A 15,457-nucleotide genomic window follows, 5' to 3' on the forward strand; every position below is an offset into this window, starting at 1 on the left:
AAAAAAGCATCAAAGTTGACCTTTATCGCCACACTTCTGACACGCTGTAAAGCAGTCACTCACATTTGAAAAATGTACCGGTGTGGTCAGTCATGCCCGCAGATATAAAGTTACGGGTGTGGTCCACCAGTCATGCCCACAGATATAAAGTTGCGGGTTCTGTCTGCAATTATGAGTTTACCCCTTTAAGAGCCGAGGGGGGCGGTGTCAGGTAAACTATGAAGTACAAGTAGGCTGAGTAGCAGATCGTTGAAGACCGTGTGCTTCCGTGTTTTAAAAAAAAACCAAAAAAACGACGTTGGTCTGTTGTTCACTGCGCTGGATCAGTTTTCATGTGCGCTGAGCTGAGAGGGAACGTTGGTCAAGACTACACAAAACAAGCGACGTCTTTCGATATCTATGTATTTCTACTCGTGACAAATTTTGCGTGCGTGATTTTTCGTGCTCGACTCCAGATTTGCGAGTGCGATGGCGCGTGGGCGCATATGCGTCTGTCAAATCACAGTGACTGCAGTAAAGTACAAAAAAAGTGTATTTGTTTCCTTAGGAACACTACAAGAGCTTTTTCCAAGGTTTATGTTTTATTGGGCTTGCCAAGTAATTTGACCTTCGTTTTCTTCACTCTTGGTCCAGGATTAGAACCTGAATAGAGAGGAAATATTTTTATTTATTCAAAGCATAAAAAAAAAAAAAAAAAAAATTCACAGCAGCAGCGGTTGAATAAAGTTGCAGCCGGGAATCCGAAAGCCCGAGAAAGATAAAAGTACAGATGCAGCAAAAACGGATCAGCAATTACAAAAACGAAGCATAGAAGTTCAAATAAATATGTCACCTGTAGTGCTAATTATAGCTGTGATATCTTTACGGTATTTTCCTTTGGTCTGGTCTGTTGTTTTTGTAAATTATCTCCAAACATGGCCGGGAGAAAAGCCTCCAAATATAGTCAATATATAGTCATATTTGCTTTTGTATTTGTTTGTTTTCACTCATATCAAAAGGGTGTGCAGAAAAAGCCAATCGGAAAAGATCCAAAGCCATGTTTTGTTTTTGTTTTTTTGCTTCGGTTGGGGACTTGTGGCAACATATGCAAGGTGTCTGTCTTTAAATTAATTTAAATTCATCAGAAATGTAGTTAGGGTACCTCGTTATGACAAATGAAGTGTATTTCCCGACGGTATTAAAACGGGAACTTTTACTCAGCTTGGGCAAACCCATAAAAGCTCGGCAAGAGCACGCCAACCTCTCAACAGCAGGACTCGTCCCGGTGTACTGAGAAACCGAGAAGGAAAATCCTCCCAGGATGTTGGAGAAATTCGGGTCAACAATCTGAAAGAAGAACAAGGATGTCGGTTCCGTATCATGCGTCCATCGTTGTCTGCCTTTCGTGTTTGTGCGTGAAGTCTGCAAAGAGGCCAAGGCGGACCTGGCGTTCCTGGTCGACGGTTCTTGGTCCATCGGCGACGACAACTTCATGAAGATCACCAAGTTCCTGTACAGCACCATTGGATCGCTGGATCAAATCGGGCCCGACGGCACCCAGGTGAGCGGCGCTAGCCCTCCCGTCGTCCTAAATACAAAATTTGACCACGCCATCTTGATAATGTATTTTTTTATTTAATGTATTTTATTATTTACAACAAAATCATTCATTTTATAAGATAAATGTATAAAAATTTGAAGAAACCGATTTCAGGACTGACCGGCTAAATTCGCTATTAAATAAATAAATGGAAATAAATGCTATTTAGTAGGCTCTCGACCATTTACCCATTCAGGAACAGCGCAACTCTTAACAATATAACACAAAAGAGAAATAAAATGATTATCTGACAGTCGGCTGACAATAAATGGAAGTGCACTCATTTTCCCTGCGGTTTGCGATTGTGGGATGAGTTCAAGCGGGCTGCAACTTCATCGAAAATGAGGCGCTTAACTCCGCTCCCAAAGCTGTCGTAAGTTCTTTCATGCCATGAGACTGCTTTCTTTCTTGCTGTCTACATTGTGCAGACATGATTTTTTTTCGTTTATAGGTGGAATTTCCTCTTTTTAAATTGCATCATTAAAAAAAAAAAAAAAACACGATGGCGGCGCTCAAGAGGAAAGACGCCTCGCGAGTGAAAGAAATTGATACGTCAAAAATAAGTTCCGATGGGATTGGATGGAACGAGAAATCGTAGCTCCTGTTAGAAAGAAAGAAGCGACGAAAATGAACCTTTCAATAGCTGCTACATTAAGATGTCAACTCAAGACCAACAATCAACCCCAGTTGCAGGCGGTGAGAGTTCAGAAGCAATTGCCGGACGTTCCGCACTATAAGGCGCACCGCATTATAAGGCGCACCTCCAATGAAGGGCCTATTGTAAGACTTTTTTTCCCATATATAAGCCGCACCGGATTATAAGGCGCATAGAATAGACGCTACAGTAGAGGCTGGGCTTACGTTATGCATCCATGAGACGGCGTTGCACTAAAGGCATTGCGCCTTTGATCCATATATAAGGCGCACCGGATTATAAGGCGCACCGTCGGCTTTTGAGAAAATTAAAGGCCCTTAGGTGCGCCTTATAGTGCGGAAAATACGGTACTTGTAAAAATGTCTGTATTACTTACTTGGCGTTAATGGTTGTTGTCAAATTCATGCATTTAAATCATTTACAAAAACAAGAAATTAAAACATTTTTGAGTAGATATGATATCCACACTATCAAGGCACGCTTGCACGCCGTGATGCAAATCTGAATTCAATTTAGTAGTTTACTTAGTTGAATTTGTATTTGAAATTTTTTGGGGTGAAGATATGTGCCTAAATAATGAACCATCATATTGTGTACATTTTGAAAAGAGAATAGCATTTATTCTTAGATGTACCAGATATATTTCTTTCACAATAACTACGTTTCTTTCGGCTTGTCCCGTTTAGGGGTCGCCAGGGCATGACATCTCAGATGAACGCTCACATTTGTTTGGCACGGTTTTTATTACTATTTATAAAAGTTGGTGATTGTGGTTGCTGCCCCCAGCCCCCACACCCCAGACCCCATTTTTCATTCAGTCAAATTACACGTCTGATTTTGTTTTGTCGCTTTCGTGAAATGTGACAACTCATCAAGTGAGAAAAAGCGGTTGTGGATTGATCACAATGTGACTTTTCCTTTCCATCCCGTGTACAATGCTGACGACATCAAATTCAGAGTTGATCGTACTTTGCCATTTCCTTTTTTAAAAAGTTGAACCCATCTCACATTCCTGTCACGAAGGAGCAGAGCGACTTTTACAATTTATTGTTTTGTCCAACGGAGTCGGTTTCCCGCTGTCTCTGTTGTGAAATTAACATAACAGTCTGAATTCACACGATTGGAAGAACGAGGGAAATTTACGAGGAATGAACGTTGTGTGCGTGTGTGTTGTTTATGAAAAGCGTGGCGGCGTCTCTGCTTGTTTGCCGCCACTTTGTTTTGTCCCCGAGAAGCCGACTTTGCGGCGAGTTGATTCCAAATGCATTACTCTTTGGAACAAATATCAAGTGGTTGCAGCAGCCCGTGCCTCCAGGCTACAGGACTGCTTGGAAAACACAATTATCTTGATCCCGAGCATAAAATCTACCGGGAGGAATACTCGCCAGAGCCAATGCTGTAATCTCCGCAGCCTCCGAGCGGTTCCCCGATATCGGGTTCATCAATATCGCTGCGTTGCGGCGGACCCCGCCACGCGCCGCCGTGTCGCCGTTGCTCAGTTTCTTCATTTGTCACTCCGCGGAGGTGCTCGCGAAAGCCTTTTGTTTCATTTGTGCAGTACAGCGTGCGCCTTGCTAGCCTGTCCGTGGCGCCGGGGAACCGACAGCAAAAACATGGGCTGCAATGCGAGAAAGTTGGCAGTGAGCGCAAGTGAAAGTTGGCGGTCGTTGGCCACCTGGAGCCAACGACAACAGCAGCATTAGCGCGCTGGATGAAATCTTGTAGTTCCCCCTCTGGGTGCGCCATTTGAGATGTGCCGTTGATTCTGGTTTGGGTAGAAACAGAAATATTCAAATCACTCCAAAATAGCTTCCTGTGTAAAGACCAAAACAATCGTTTTCCCCTCATTATACTTTAAAGTACTCATTACGCACTTAAACAATATTCACTCTGTGTCGATTTTCAAATGGATTAAACAAATTCCAATGTTCTCGCTTTGTCGGGTCAGCAGATGTTGGCGCAGTTTTGAATAAAACTGTAAATGAGCCGTTCTGCGTGATAATGAGAGGTAAATATTTAGGGATATTTTAGGTTTTCTCGCACTCAAATGTGAATGGCCGACAAAAACTGAAATACAGATCAGATGGAAGTGGTTGGCCGGAGCAAACAAATTTGGTAGGTCCAAAATGATCAAGTGGTCATTATTAGAATCCATCCATCCATCCATCCATCCATCCATCCATCCATCCATCCATCCATTTCCTTAGCCGCTTTATCCTCACAAGGGTCGCGGGGAATGCTGGAGCCAATCCCATCTGTCAAAGACCAGGAGGCGGGGTACACCCTGAACTGGTTGCCAGCCAATCGCAGGGCACCATAAATAGAATAATTTGAAAAATAAGAATATAAATTGCCTCAGCCCTCATCATGAATTCTCCCAAGTTTGTCAATTGTATTTTTTCCTTCCACTGTTTTCATCAGGTGGCACGGTGGGTCAGCTGGAAAGCTTTGGCCTCCCAGTTCTGAGGTCGAGGGTTCGATCCCAGACCCGCCTGTGTGCAGCTTCTCAGTTTAAGGGTGTAGTGGCAAACCGGATGCTTGCACTTTAATCCAGTAGTTAAAAACTTGTTCCTCGGGGGAAACTAAATGAAGTGCACAAGAATAGGCCTGGGCGGCACGCTGGATCAGCTGGAAACCGTTGGCCTGAGTTCGATCCCGTGTGTGGAGTTTGCATGTTCTCTCCATGCCTGTATGGGTTTTCTCCGGGCACTCCGGTTTCCTTCCACATCCCCAAAACATTGAACACCCTAAATTGTCCCTAGGTGTGATTGTGAGTGCGGCTGTTTGTCTCGATGTGCCCTGCGATTGGCTGGCGACCAGTTCAGGGTGGACCCCGCCTCCTGCCCGTTGACAGCTGGGATACGCTCCAGCAGTCCCGCGACCCTCGTGAGGATAAGAAAGTGGATGGATGGATGTTTTCATCATGTTTGTGTCAATGAATTGGATGGTCAACGCCAACCATGGTGTGAGAAGCGTTGCGGCTCACTTTCACATTGCCGGGGGGTGAAAAATCGAACGTTTCAAACTTTAGCACGGAACGGATGCTTTCTGGTTTTTTGTACTGGTCCTGTACGGTGTGTTTGGCAAACGTCTTACATCAGCCAATGTCTTTGTCCAGGTGGCCATTTGCCAGTTCAGTGACGACGCTCGGACAGAGGTCGAGTTGAGTTCCCATGGCAACAAAGAAGCACTGCTGGAAGCCATTCAGAGAATCAAATACAAGGGAGGCAACACAAAGACAGGTCAGTACATCTTGCCGTTGATTCTCGGGGTGGAAATTTCAGGCAGAAGATTGCTTTGGAGCAGCAGTGTCGAGATCTACTGGCAGCCCTTCTGGGCCTTGAGTGCTGCCACATAACTCTCAGCAGCAGATGGACGTGCCCCAGGTGGAATATTAGTTGAGATAGTTGTTGCCAAAGGCCAACCGTTGCGCTCCACTTTTAAGACAGGATTACTTTGCTTGGTTAAAAAACAAACATATTTGCAATTAAAATCCATCTGCTGTAATATAATCACAACACCGGACGAGCATTAATGGGGCTTTTTAACAGATCGCATTCCCAGCAACAAACTTTTGTCCAGCGATTTTCACAGGCAACGTTCAGAAATCTGCGTCGGAATTGAAATTCCTTTCCGATCGGCCTCGTTTTGCGGGGATATGTGTTGAAACGCTCACACGCCGGACCCGGGAGGCAGAGGCCCCGGGGTCGGAATACTTAACGAGTAGTGTGGATTTTTTTTTTAATCTGTTGCAATATTCATGCGAGGGTGTCCCGCTGTGATTGTGAGCTCGAGGTGAGCGTCAGAAATGTGGACGCGTCGACGAGGTTTTGCACACAATGGCTGTTGTTGGGAGCGCATTAAGTCCAGATTTGGATCCGTTCAGAGAGAAAGTGCGTCCTTGTGCTTTTCTGCCGGCTTCAGAGCGGACATCCTCGTCATGACTTGATTCCGGAGCTTTTTCGCTCCACCCGATGGTGACTCCGCCCCCTTTTCACTCCTTTTCCACAACATGCTGATATTTACTCTTCATTTGTTTTCCTTATTTTTCCTCCCCACCACTTTTCGTATTTACTATGCTCTGCTTTTAAACACTACAGCCAATTTTCCATGAATTACTCGAATTAACGACTATATTACTAACAGTATTGTGTCATTGCCATGGTCAAGAGCAGGCACTTGCATAGACATTCTATGGGGCAGGCGCTCAAGCCAAAAAAAAAAATTGCACCCATCGACAAAATTATTCAAGAGTATATAGGTTCTGTGTTTCTTTCTGTTAACACCCTCAACACAGTCCATAAAAAACTATGAACAGCGATATCGTGCTTGTAGAAGTGCACACACCCTGTAACAAATGGGGATGTGCCTGTGCTAACAGTTTGAAGCATTCACACCCAAACCTAATCACATAGCCAGGACCACTCAGAGTGCCTCTAATTTGCCGTAACGAAATCTCAGTTGCTCTAGTGGGCTTTTCCTGACACATTTTGCAGTCAAAGCTTACCGTACAAGCTGCAGTTCCCAGTTTCCACGGCATCGTAGACGTCCAATTGCTCAGAAGTGTTATATTTTTTATAGTATTTTCTTCTCTTAATAACACTTCTTTTCGATTAAGGCTCACACAAAAGAAGAAGCAAAACAGTTGATCCTTTAATGCTGAGTGAAATGAGGCCTCATGCGGTTCGCTGACATTACGAGACGTCACCCTGGATGAAGGTTCCGCTTATTTTTTAATATGACATATTTCTTTTGGCATAGTTCTCCTGGGAAGTTTTGCTTCATTTCCAACTTGTGCAATGTTGACGTACCACCGTGTCATACGAAAATGAAAGCAAAAGTACTGAACTACTAAAATTGAGCAATTTACATGCTAAATGCGATGTCAGTTTAAAAAAAAATTGCTGCCTCTTTTTTGTCCCTTTCCTTTGCCACATTCCCCACGCGTTACACTGTGATGTAGTATTTCTGTGTAGCTCTCAAAGCTATCATTGTAGCAAGTACACGAGTTGCCATTCACTCATCTCTCTTGCCGTGGCCTCCTTCTTTGCTCTCGACTGTCCCCTCCACAAGTTCCAGGCACAAATGTAATTACATCGTAATATGCGCCATCCATCCCAGGAAAGCCTCCTCGCATTGCCGTGTTCTTATTTCACTTTGCCTTGACTTTGTCTAAACCTCCCTCCCCACTTCCACTTAATACCTTGGGCTCAACGTTAAAATGCTCGATTTCTCACAGTCCAAAAAGCAAACCGATTGCTTTTTACCCCCCCCCCCCAACTCTCGCTGCAGATTATGGCCAGACCCCTCACCGTGTTTACAACCTCCAGATCTTTAGCTAAAAAGCAACTTTCCACCTCTTCGACCTTTTTCTTCTGCCGGCGGGGGGCAACTGGCTGCCAACCAGAAACCCCGCAGTTGAAATGCTTTCCGATGTTGTCCCGATAAATGGCAAGTGAACTTTATTCTTCTACATCCGGGGAGCACCAAACTGTATTGCCCAGTTGTTTTTTTTTGTTCATAATTCGTTCGTTATTTCACCTTGATTGGTTAAATCGAAGACCGCATGGGAACGTCCGGGTAGCTTCAGCTCGTAAACAGCGTTCTGCGTCTCGAAGTCGGCAAGTGACGGAGACGCACAAAGTGCGACGGATTGTCACCTTCTACTCGAGTAATTCCTGTAATCCTCGACGCTCCCCCTTGCTGCTTTATACGCGAAGACGGAGAAAAGTGCGTCAGTTCGTTACGCGGACGTGTAAATTGTTTTCAAGGGGTTAGCATTAGCATCGAGACCAGGCCGTTGTTCCTCAACCAATAAATTTTTTTCTGGCTTTGACTGAACTTTAGCCCTTTTCTGGAGTATCTGTTCTAAATGAACCAAAGCAAACGTTTTGCGTCTTGAATCTTTTTTTTTTTTATAATGCCAAACTAGGATTTCACCAAGGAAAAGGAACCGTATATCGCATCTTGCCTCCAAACATGTTCCACCGTTTCGCCCGTACAAGGTGCCAAGTATGTCTATTCTTGCTTCGAATCTGGCAAACAAACAAACGTAAGCTCCTTGGCAGAGGTAAAAATATCCTTCCATGGAAGAGAACAAAGGTTTGAGAGGCGGCGAGGCTTTGCGGGCTAAAACGGGAGGAGATTATTTCAAGTATTTTTATCTTTTTACATCCCCGCTGATGGTGAGACAAGCGCTTTCATAAAAGGAGCCCAATCAGTGCTGACGGGGTTGACTAAGCGCGCACAGAGCAGCGGATCGCCGGCTCATTGAGCCGCCGAACCACAATTCCCTGGCATATTTCAATATTTCAGCCTGATTGAGTGAAACTTGGTCCCGTTTTCTTTTTGTTTTGTTTTCTCTGCGGACCCTTTTCATATAAAGTGAAGAAAATGAGCATTTGAACACCCTGCTATATTGCAAGTTCTCCCTCTTAGAAATCATGGAGGGGTCTGAAATTTTCATCGTAGTTGGATGTTGGTAAGACAAATATGGTTTGAAATCGTGCATGGCACTGAAGGTTTCCCTGCTTAAACCAGCACACGTCAAGACCTGTCTTAAGTTTGCCAATGACCGTTTAGATGATACAGAGGAGTCATGGGAGAAGGTTTTGTGGTCAGATGAGACCAAAATTGAATTTTCTGGTCATAATTCCACTAGCCGTGTTTGGGGGAAGACGAATGATGACTTCCATCTCAAGAACACCGTCCCTACTGTGAAGCATGGGGGTGGCAGCATCATGCTTTGGGGTGGTTTTCTGCACATGGGACAGGATGACTGCACTGACCGCGGCCATGTACCGTGAGATTTTGGGGAACAACCTCTTTCCCTCAGTCAGAGCATCGAAGATGGGTCGTGGCTGGGTCTTTCAACGTGACAATGGCCCGAAGCACGCAGCCAGGAAAACCAAGGAGTGGCTCAAGCGTATCAAGGTTCTGTCGTGGCCTAGCCGGTCCCCAGACCTAAACCCAATAGAAAATCTTTGGAGGGAGCGAAAAATCCGTGTTTCTCATCGACAGCCCAGAAACCTGTCTGATCTAGAGAAGATCTGTGTGGAGGAGTGGGCCAAAATCCCTTCTGTAGTGTGCGCAAACCTGGTGAACAGCTACAGGAAACCTTTGACCTCTGTAATTGCAAACAAAGGTTACCGTACCAAATATTAACATCGTTTTCATCAGGTGTTCAAATACTTATTTGCAGCTGTATCTCTTTTTAGATGATCTCTCTCACAGTGGACATGCACCTACGATGAAAATTTCCGACCCCTCTGTGATTTCTAAGTGAGACAACTTGCAATACGGCGGGGTGTTCAAATACTTATTTTCTTCACTGTAGCAGGGTTGCACGTCCGAGTCTCACTTCATGCCTGGCTAACTTTGGTAATTCCATTCCCGGCCTTTGTGATCCCTGAAATATGTCACTGGCAGAATTCTGACAAAACTCCTCTCTATAGGCCAACTGCGCTGTCGTTTGTCATTCCTGACAGAAAAAAAAAAAAAAAAAAAGAGCTGTTGAAGTGATCCTCGTTGATTTGTAGATCGTCAGTCATCGACGTCGTGGTTGAGTTGCAAAAAGTTGAATGGAGGCAACACTGCTCCTTTTTTTTTTGTTTGTTTCTGGTGGTCACGTGGGGGTTGTTGTTGTTAGGCGCGGCTGGTAAATAATCGTTTTGCATAATGACGGCTTGTCCGGCTGCCCGCTGGCAACCGCTCGTAACCGGCGTGTGATGTTTGACGTCTTTGCTGCTGCTGTGTCAAGTGTGCCCGTAGCGCAGCCTTCTTCCTTTTTTCTCATCCAAACATTCAATAAATTGAAAGTCAAGCCGACGAGCGCCACCTCCCTTGCGACTCAGCAGTAGCGCGTACAGTGCGCCAGTCCAATCTTTTCTGCATTTGGAGCTTCTGAAGATATTTGATAATCTTCAGCTGTGCTTTGAATCTCTTTTCCTAGCGTACGAGTGTACGCTATAAACATTACAGGAGATTGCCGTCACATGTCAAACGCAGACAATCTTGCCGGAAATGTCGCCGTAGGCCTCTCCGCCACCGACTTGAGTTTCCCTTTCATAATTTCAGCAGATTTTTTTTTTTTTTTTTGCTATGTCACCGCTGTGCCCTGTTTTCTCCACGAGACAATGATTATTGTTATTGTTATTGTTATTTTTCGCGGTACATCTAATGCTGGAGAAAATCTTCTCCTCCTGATGCTTCGGAAGCTCTCAGAGGAGAAATTGCTTTTGTTTTCCTTCTTCCTCTTTCAATCTGCTTTTCTTTTGCAAGGTGCAACGAGGGAAATGTCCAAATCGTGAATTTAATTTTGGCCCAGTCAGTCTTCTGAAGTGATTGCACGTGTATTCACTCATGTGAACGGTTCTGGACGTGATCGGTCATTATCGTACCCAGCGAATCGCTTGTTATTGGAGTGTTTTCGCAGATCAAACACATTAGTTTATTTCTCCTTTTGCTCTGCCCTCATCCCCACCAATGAAATGACAGCCCGATCGCTTTGGATTATTCTCAAGGCCGGTGCTCCTTTTAACCTTGTGAGTGCACGTGGTGGGAAAACAGAGTAAATGCAAAAGCCGCCAGCGAGCTTCATGATATCGGAGGAGCTTTTCCTCTTGACACTCCCACGCTTGTCCGGTGGACTTTGGAGGCTGGGTCGCTGGCGACATTTTGTGACGATGACCGACGTCGCCCATCGGCCGACGTCTTGATGGTTTGGACATGTCCAGAGGCCAGAGAGTGAGGAAATTGGTAAGAGAATGGTAAGGATGGAGCTACCAGGGAAGAGAGGGAGAGGAAGACCAAAGAAAAAGGTTGATGGATGTTGTGAGGGAGGACATGAGGACTGTGGGTGTTACAGAGGAAGATGCACGAGATGGAGCTTAGATGGAAAAAGATGACACGCCGTGGCGACCCCTAACGGGACAAGCCGAAGGAAAAAGAAGAAGAAGATTATAATACAAGTTGGTGGATGTCTCTGTTACAGCTTTTGGAGCCTAAAAAAAAATAAAAACCCACAAAAGAATAATTGTGCTTGTGTTGGAATGAGTCCATTCCAGCTCTGCCGCCACAAATAACCCGGACAAGCCGGAGAAAACGGAAAGGATGAGGAAATCAAATCTTAATTGACAGGCGCACTTGTGAGGATAAACGATGGCGATTGTCCGCGTCATTATAAAAAGGTCAAGTGCAGCGCCGCAAACTACAAATACTAATCTGAATGGATAAGTGAGCGGCTCCGACGTATCGTGAGCGGGCGATAATGAAGCGATCAATCAGGGCTCGAAGGACAGATTAATGATCAGCGTCGCTTGCCATTAAGCGACACTTTATGGGTACCACATTGACAATGAAGAACAATAACAAACAAAAGAGCTTTTTGTCTTACACATATGTGGGCATTCACAATGCTTCCTTTCAGAGGTTAGCCAGTTGTCGGGTAACAAAAACCACATCAAATATTTATAAGCGCAAATCCCACATGGTTGAGAAATTGCCTTTTGGCATCACCTCATGTATACAGTTTTTATGTTTTGTCTAATGGGAGGGTCTTTTAACCTATCCAACATGCCCGCATGCATCTTATTGACGGATTTAATCCGTGAAAGTTTACGGCGATTCAACTTTTTTTTTTTTTTTTTCCTCCACAGTTCATCAACTTTCGACCTTTGTGACATTTCTGTGTCCCGCTCGGCCTTATCTGTAAACATTGGGAGCTCATTTAAATGCGCTTATTCTAAATGCTAATGGAGATGCTGCCCTTAGCTTGGCTGGCCTGCAGAGTTTTGTGGCGTTCTCATTTACGTGCATAAGTTTTGGCCTTCATAGTATATTTCATTTGTGTGCACCGAATGGAAATTTTTTGATTTGACGACATTACAGTGGCGGGGCGATTCAAGCACAACGATCGAATGTTTTAGTCGCCTTATATAATGTTCTAGAATGCTGTGGAACCAACAGCAGTTATTAAAGGGAAATTCCGTTTTTTTTTTTTTTATTAACAATGTATCCAATAGGTCATGTCATATTTACTGTATCTTGAAAATGTGATGTTAATCCTCTCTCATTTAATGGTGTTTTGAAATGATTTTTATCGACAGTTACGAATTTTCAGGGGCGCCGCCATTTTGGCGAGTCACATGACCTACGTGCGCAGATGTGTGCTCAAACTGAGGCTCGGTTACGTTCCTACACAATTATGGCCAGCGCTGATTTCTCGGATTTATCATCATCTGATGAAGAAATAGTAGTATCGGGAAGACGGAGGAATATGATTTGAACCTGTGGCTGTAAATTATGTAGAATTTTCGGATGGTTCTTCAGACGGGAATAACGCGGAGTCTGACGAGCAAGCTCCGGTTGCCGGAGTGATGGTCTGAGCGCTCCCGGTGCCGAAAAGTCTTCTTGTGATTAACGCGCATGCGCGTATATTTTGTAAACTTCCGGCCAGTCTGAAACGTCCCCTATCCATGCTTCAACGTGTGGCATTCGACAACTTGTCGCCGAGTGTTCATGTTCGCTAATGTTTCGAGGAGTGCCTATATAAGGACAAGAACGACGGAGAAGGAGGCTTCTTTTCACTGCTGCTATGGGAAGCTACGCTGCTTGGAACACTAACTACGCGGACGCAGGCTGCCTTTCGTTTTTGGACCGGCTGGAACTTTCGCTAAATTGGAATACCCGCTGGGACGAACATTTGCTTGTTTGGGAACACTCGTTCAACACTGGTGACTATTCGCCGTTGTGACTCAACTACTCTGTTCTTGAACGCCTACATTGTGTTAGCCGTTTTATCGTGTTTGCGTTGTGTTGATGTGCGTGAGAGTAAATCGTCAGAAACGCAATACAACTGCCTCGTCGCATTTTTCTGGTTTAAACAAAGGGGGCGTTAGTCAAAATTCACGCGTACACTATGGACGTCTCAGAAAGACGAACACAGCGAATGTGTACATCTTTTTAGCAACATTTGTTTTAAGATTAGGGTGAGGATATAACGTATGTTAGCTCCCTCTAGGTGGAAAAGGTGGAGGAGGACTGAGAGCGGGGGATTTCCCAGTAAGCGTCGGCTACGTACCCAGAGTTCCCCTGTTATTAACGCATGCGCGTTAATCACAAGGAGACTTTTCAGCACAGGGGAGCGCTCAGACCGTCACACCGTCCCTCAGCGCTGGCCATAATTGTTTCCCATCGTAATCGAGCCTTTGGTGCGACACGTAATACATTACATCCGCGCACGTAGGTCATGTGACTCGCCAAAATGGCCGCGCCCCTGAAAATTGGGAATTGTCGATAAAAATCCCATCAGAACACTATTAAATGAGAGACGATTAACATCATATTTTCAAGATACAGTACATATTACATGACCTATTGGATACATTGTTAATCCAAACCATCAGAATTTCCCCTTTAACAAGTGTTGACTTGACTGCGCAGCCATGATTTAGTCACGTAAGTCAGGTACGCCAATACGGATGCGCGTGGTGGAATGGACATTTTTGTCACTGTTTTTGTTTTTAATCAGGTCGAGCCATCAAGCATGTGAAGGAGTCCATTTTCAACTCTGATGCCGGAGCCAGGAGGGGGGTACCCAAAGTTCTGGTCGTCCTCACTGACGGCCGTTCGCAGGACGACGTCAATAAAGTGTCCAAGGAAATGCAGATGGAAGGTTTGTCGTCTGTTCAGCATCAGTAATCGCAGTAAATGATTACGTGCTAATTGATGTATGGCAATATTACAATCATGAGAAGATAGATGCAAAAAGCTGTAGAAACATTTTCGTTTTTTTTAACTTGACTCATGCAACAGTTCTCGGGCATTTTTAACAGCGGAAGTCACAGTAAACAAAACTTTTTTTTTTTTTTTTTCCCCCACCCAAAAAAAAAAACGAGTGTTTGCTTGAAATGAGTGACATGAGCTGCATTTTCTGGATTTTTGTGCTGGTTGCGTGTTTCTATCCACAACAAGTCAGAATCCAAATTACGTAGACAACCCTTTGCACGGCCGTGGTTCTGTTGACATTTCAGTCATGTATGGCGTCTCCAGAAGCTTATTATGAACCTTCAGCATGGTGAGAAACGCATCAATCTGATTTATGGAACGTCGTTCCCAGGGTACATCATCTTTGCAATCGGCTTTGCGGATGCAGATTACGGCGAACTCGTCAACATCGCCAGCAAGCCCGGCGACAGGCACGTCTTCTTCGTGGACGATTTGGATGCGGTGAAGAAAATCGAGGAGCACCTCATTACCTTCGTCTGCGAGGCAGCCACTGCCAGTAAGTGGGCCCGTATTCAAAACATAACGCAAGTACGGTAAAGTATAAGGATCTGAGTAACTCGCTCGTGTCTGACATTCAGCTTGTCCGTCAATTCTGATGAGTGGGGGCAGCGTGGCAGGTGAGAGGGTTCAAAACGTTCACGTGGGTCGTCGGGAGGGAGGGAGTTTCGGCTGTGATGAGGATTTGTCACCCTGCAGGTTTTCACATGATGGACAAGTTTGGTCTGGCGGAGAAGGAGTACAGCACCATATCCGGAGTTTCTCTGGAGCCGGGCTCGTTCAACAGCTTCCCCTGTTATAGGCTGCATCGGGATGCTCTGGTGTCGCAGCCCACCAAGTGAGTGGGGGGGGTCAAAATTGAAAAAGGAGCACTTCTGCTTTGGACCAATACATTTCCCAAACTCCCAAATTTGAAGTTTGCCGCCATTCCCGTCTGTCCTCTGTAGTTGGAAAAAAAAATCTGGTTATAGTCAGGATTGATATGAATTAGACTTGTTAAACTTTGCCCCATCCCCCTCCCCAAAAAATGTAGACATACTAAAATGGCAAAGGTATTTTCATCCTCCAAACAAAGTCCGTTTTTTTCCTTATGCATACAAGTAAATGAATACTAACCATCAGGAAGTGGTTCAGGTTCACTTCCTGTTGTATTGACCAATCAGACGTGAAGAGTCGAAGTGGACCAGGTTTGTCTCTTAGACCAGTTTGAGATGCAGACATAAAAAGATGACCTATTATTTATTAAGATTCACTTTTAAAAGACTTATTTTGGCTTTTTGTGCAAACACTGTGCAAATATTCTGAATGAATTACGTATACAAATACCTGTTTTTGATATTAGCATTCCATAATGTGAAAATATTGTGCTAATTGGAATAGAACATGATCCTAGCGTCTGTTTTGGAAAATATGTAATACAAGTGAAAATACAATAGTCA

The 15,457-nt window shown here is 44.6% G+C and overlaps 1 protein-coding gene and 1 long non-coding RNA gene across 6 annotated transcripts in view; one reads left to right on the top strand and one right to left on the bottom strand.

The window, feature by feature from the left end:
• col14a1a (collagen, type XIV, alpha 1a) overlaps positions 1 to 15,457 on the top strand; it is a 107,525-nt gene that overhangs the window by 59,142 nt on the left and 32,926 nt on the right. For all 5 annotated transcript variants that reach the window (XM_061819066.1, XM_061819065.1, XM_061819067.1 and 2 more), the window contains 6 exons: positions 1,401 to 1,540; positions 5,353 to 5,476; positions 13,765 to 13,908; positions 14,353 to 14,517; positions 14,600 to 14,638; positions 14,718 to 14,856. In XM_061819066.1, coding sequence (XP_061675050.1) covers positions 1,401 to 1,540; positions 5,353 to 5,476; positions 13,765 to 13,908; positions 14,353 to 14,517; positions 14,600 to 14,638; positions 14,718 to 14,856 — 751 coding nt within the window. The remainder of the gene's footprint in view (positions 1 to 1,400; positions 1,541 to 5,352; positions 5,477 to 13,764; positions 13,909 to 14,352; positions 14,518 to 14,599; positions 14,639 to 14,717; positions 14,857 to 15,457) is intronic.
• Positions 891 to 6,879, bottom strand: LOC133500426 (uncharacterized). The gene is made up of 3 exons (XR_009794888.1): positions 6,742 to 6,879; positions 1,424 to 1,567; positions 891 to 1,326 (listed from the first exon to the last, which is right to left on the bottom strand). It is a non-coding gene; the product is annotated as an uncharacterized LOC133500426 (long non-coding RNA).

The sequence above is a fragment of the Syngnathoides biaculeatus genome, chromosome 5 (assembly GCF_019802595.1).
Source record: "Syngnathoides biaculeatus isolate LvHL_M chromosome 5, ASM1980259v1, whole genome shotgun sequence".
Taxonomy (NCBI): domain Eukaryota; kingdom Metazoa; phylum Chordata; class Actinopteri; order Syngnathiformes; family Syngnathidae; genus Syngnathoides; species Syngnathoides biaculeatus.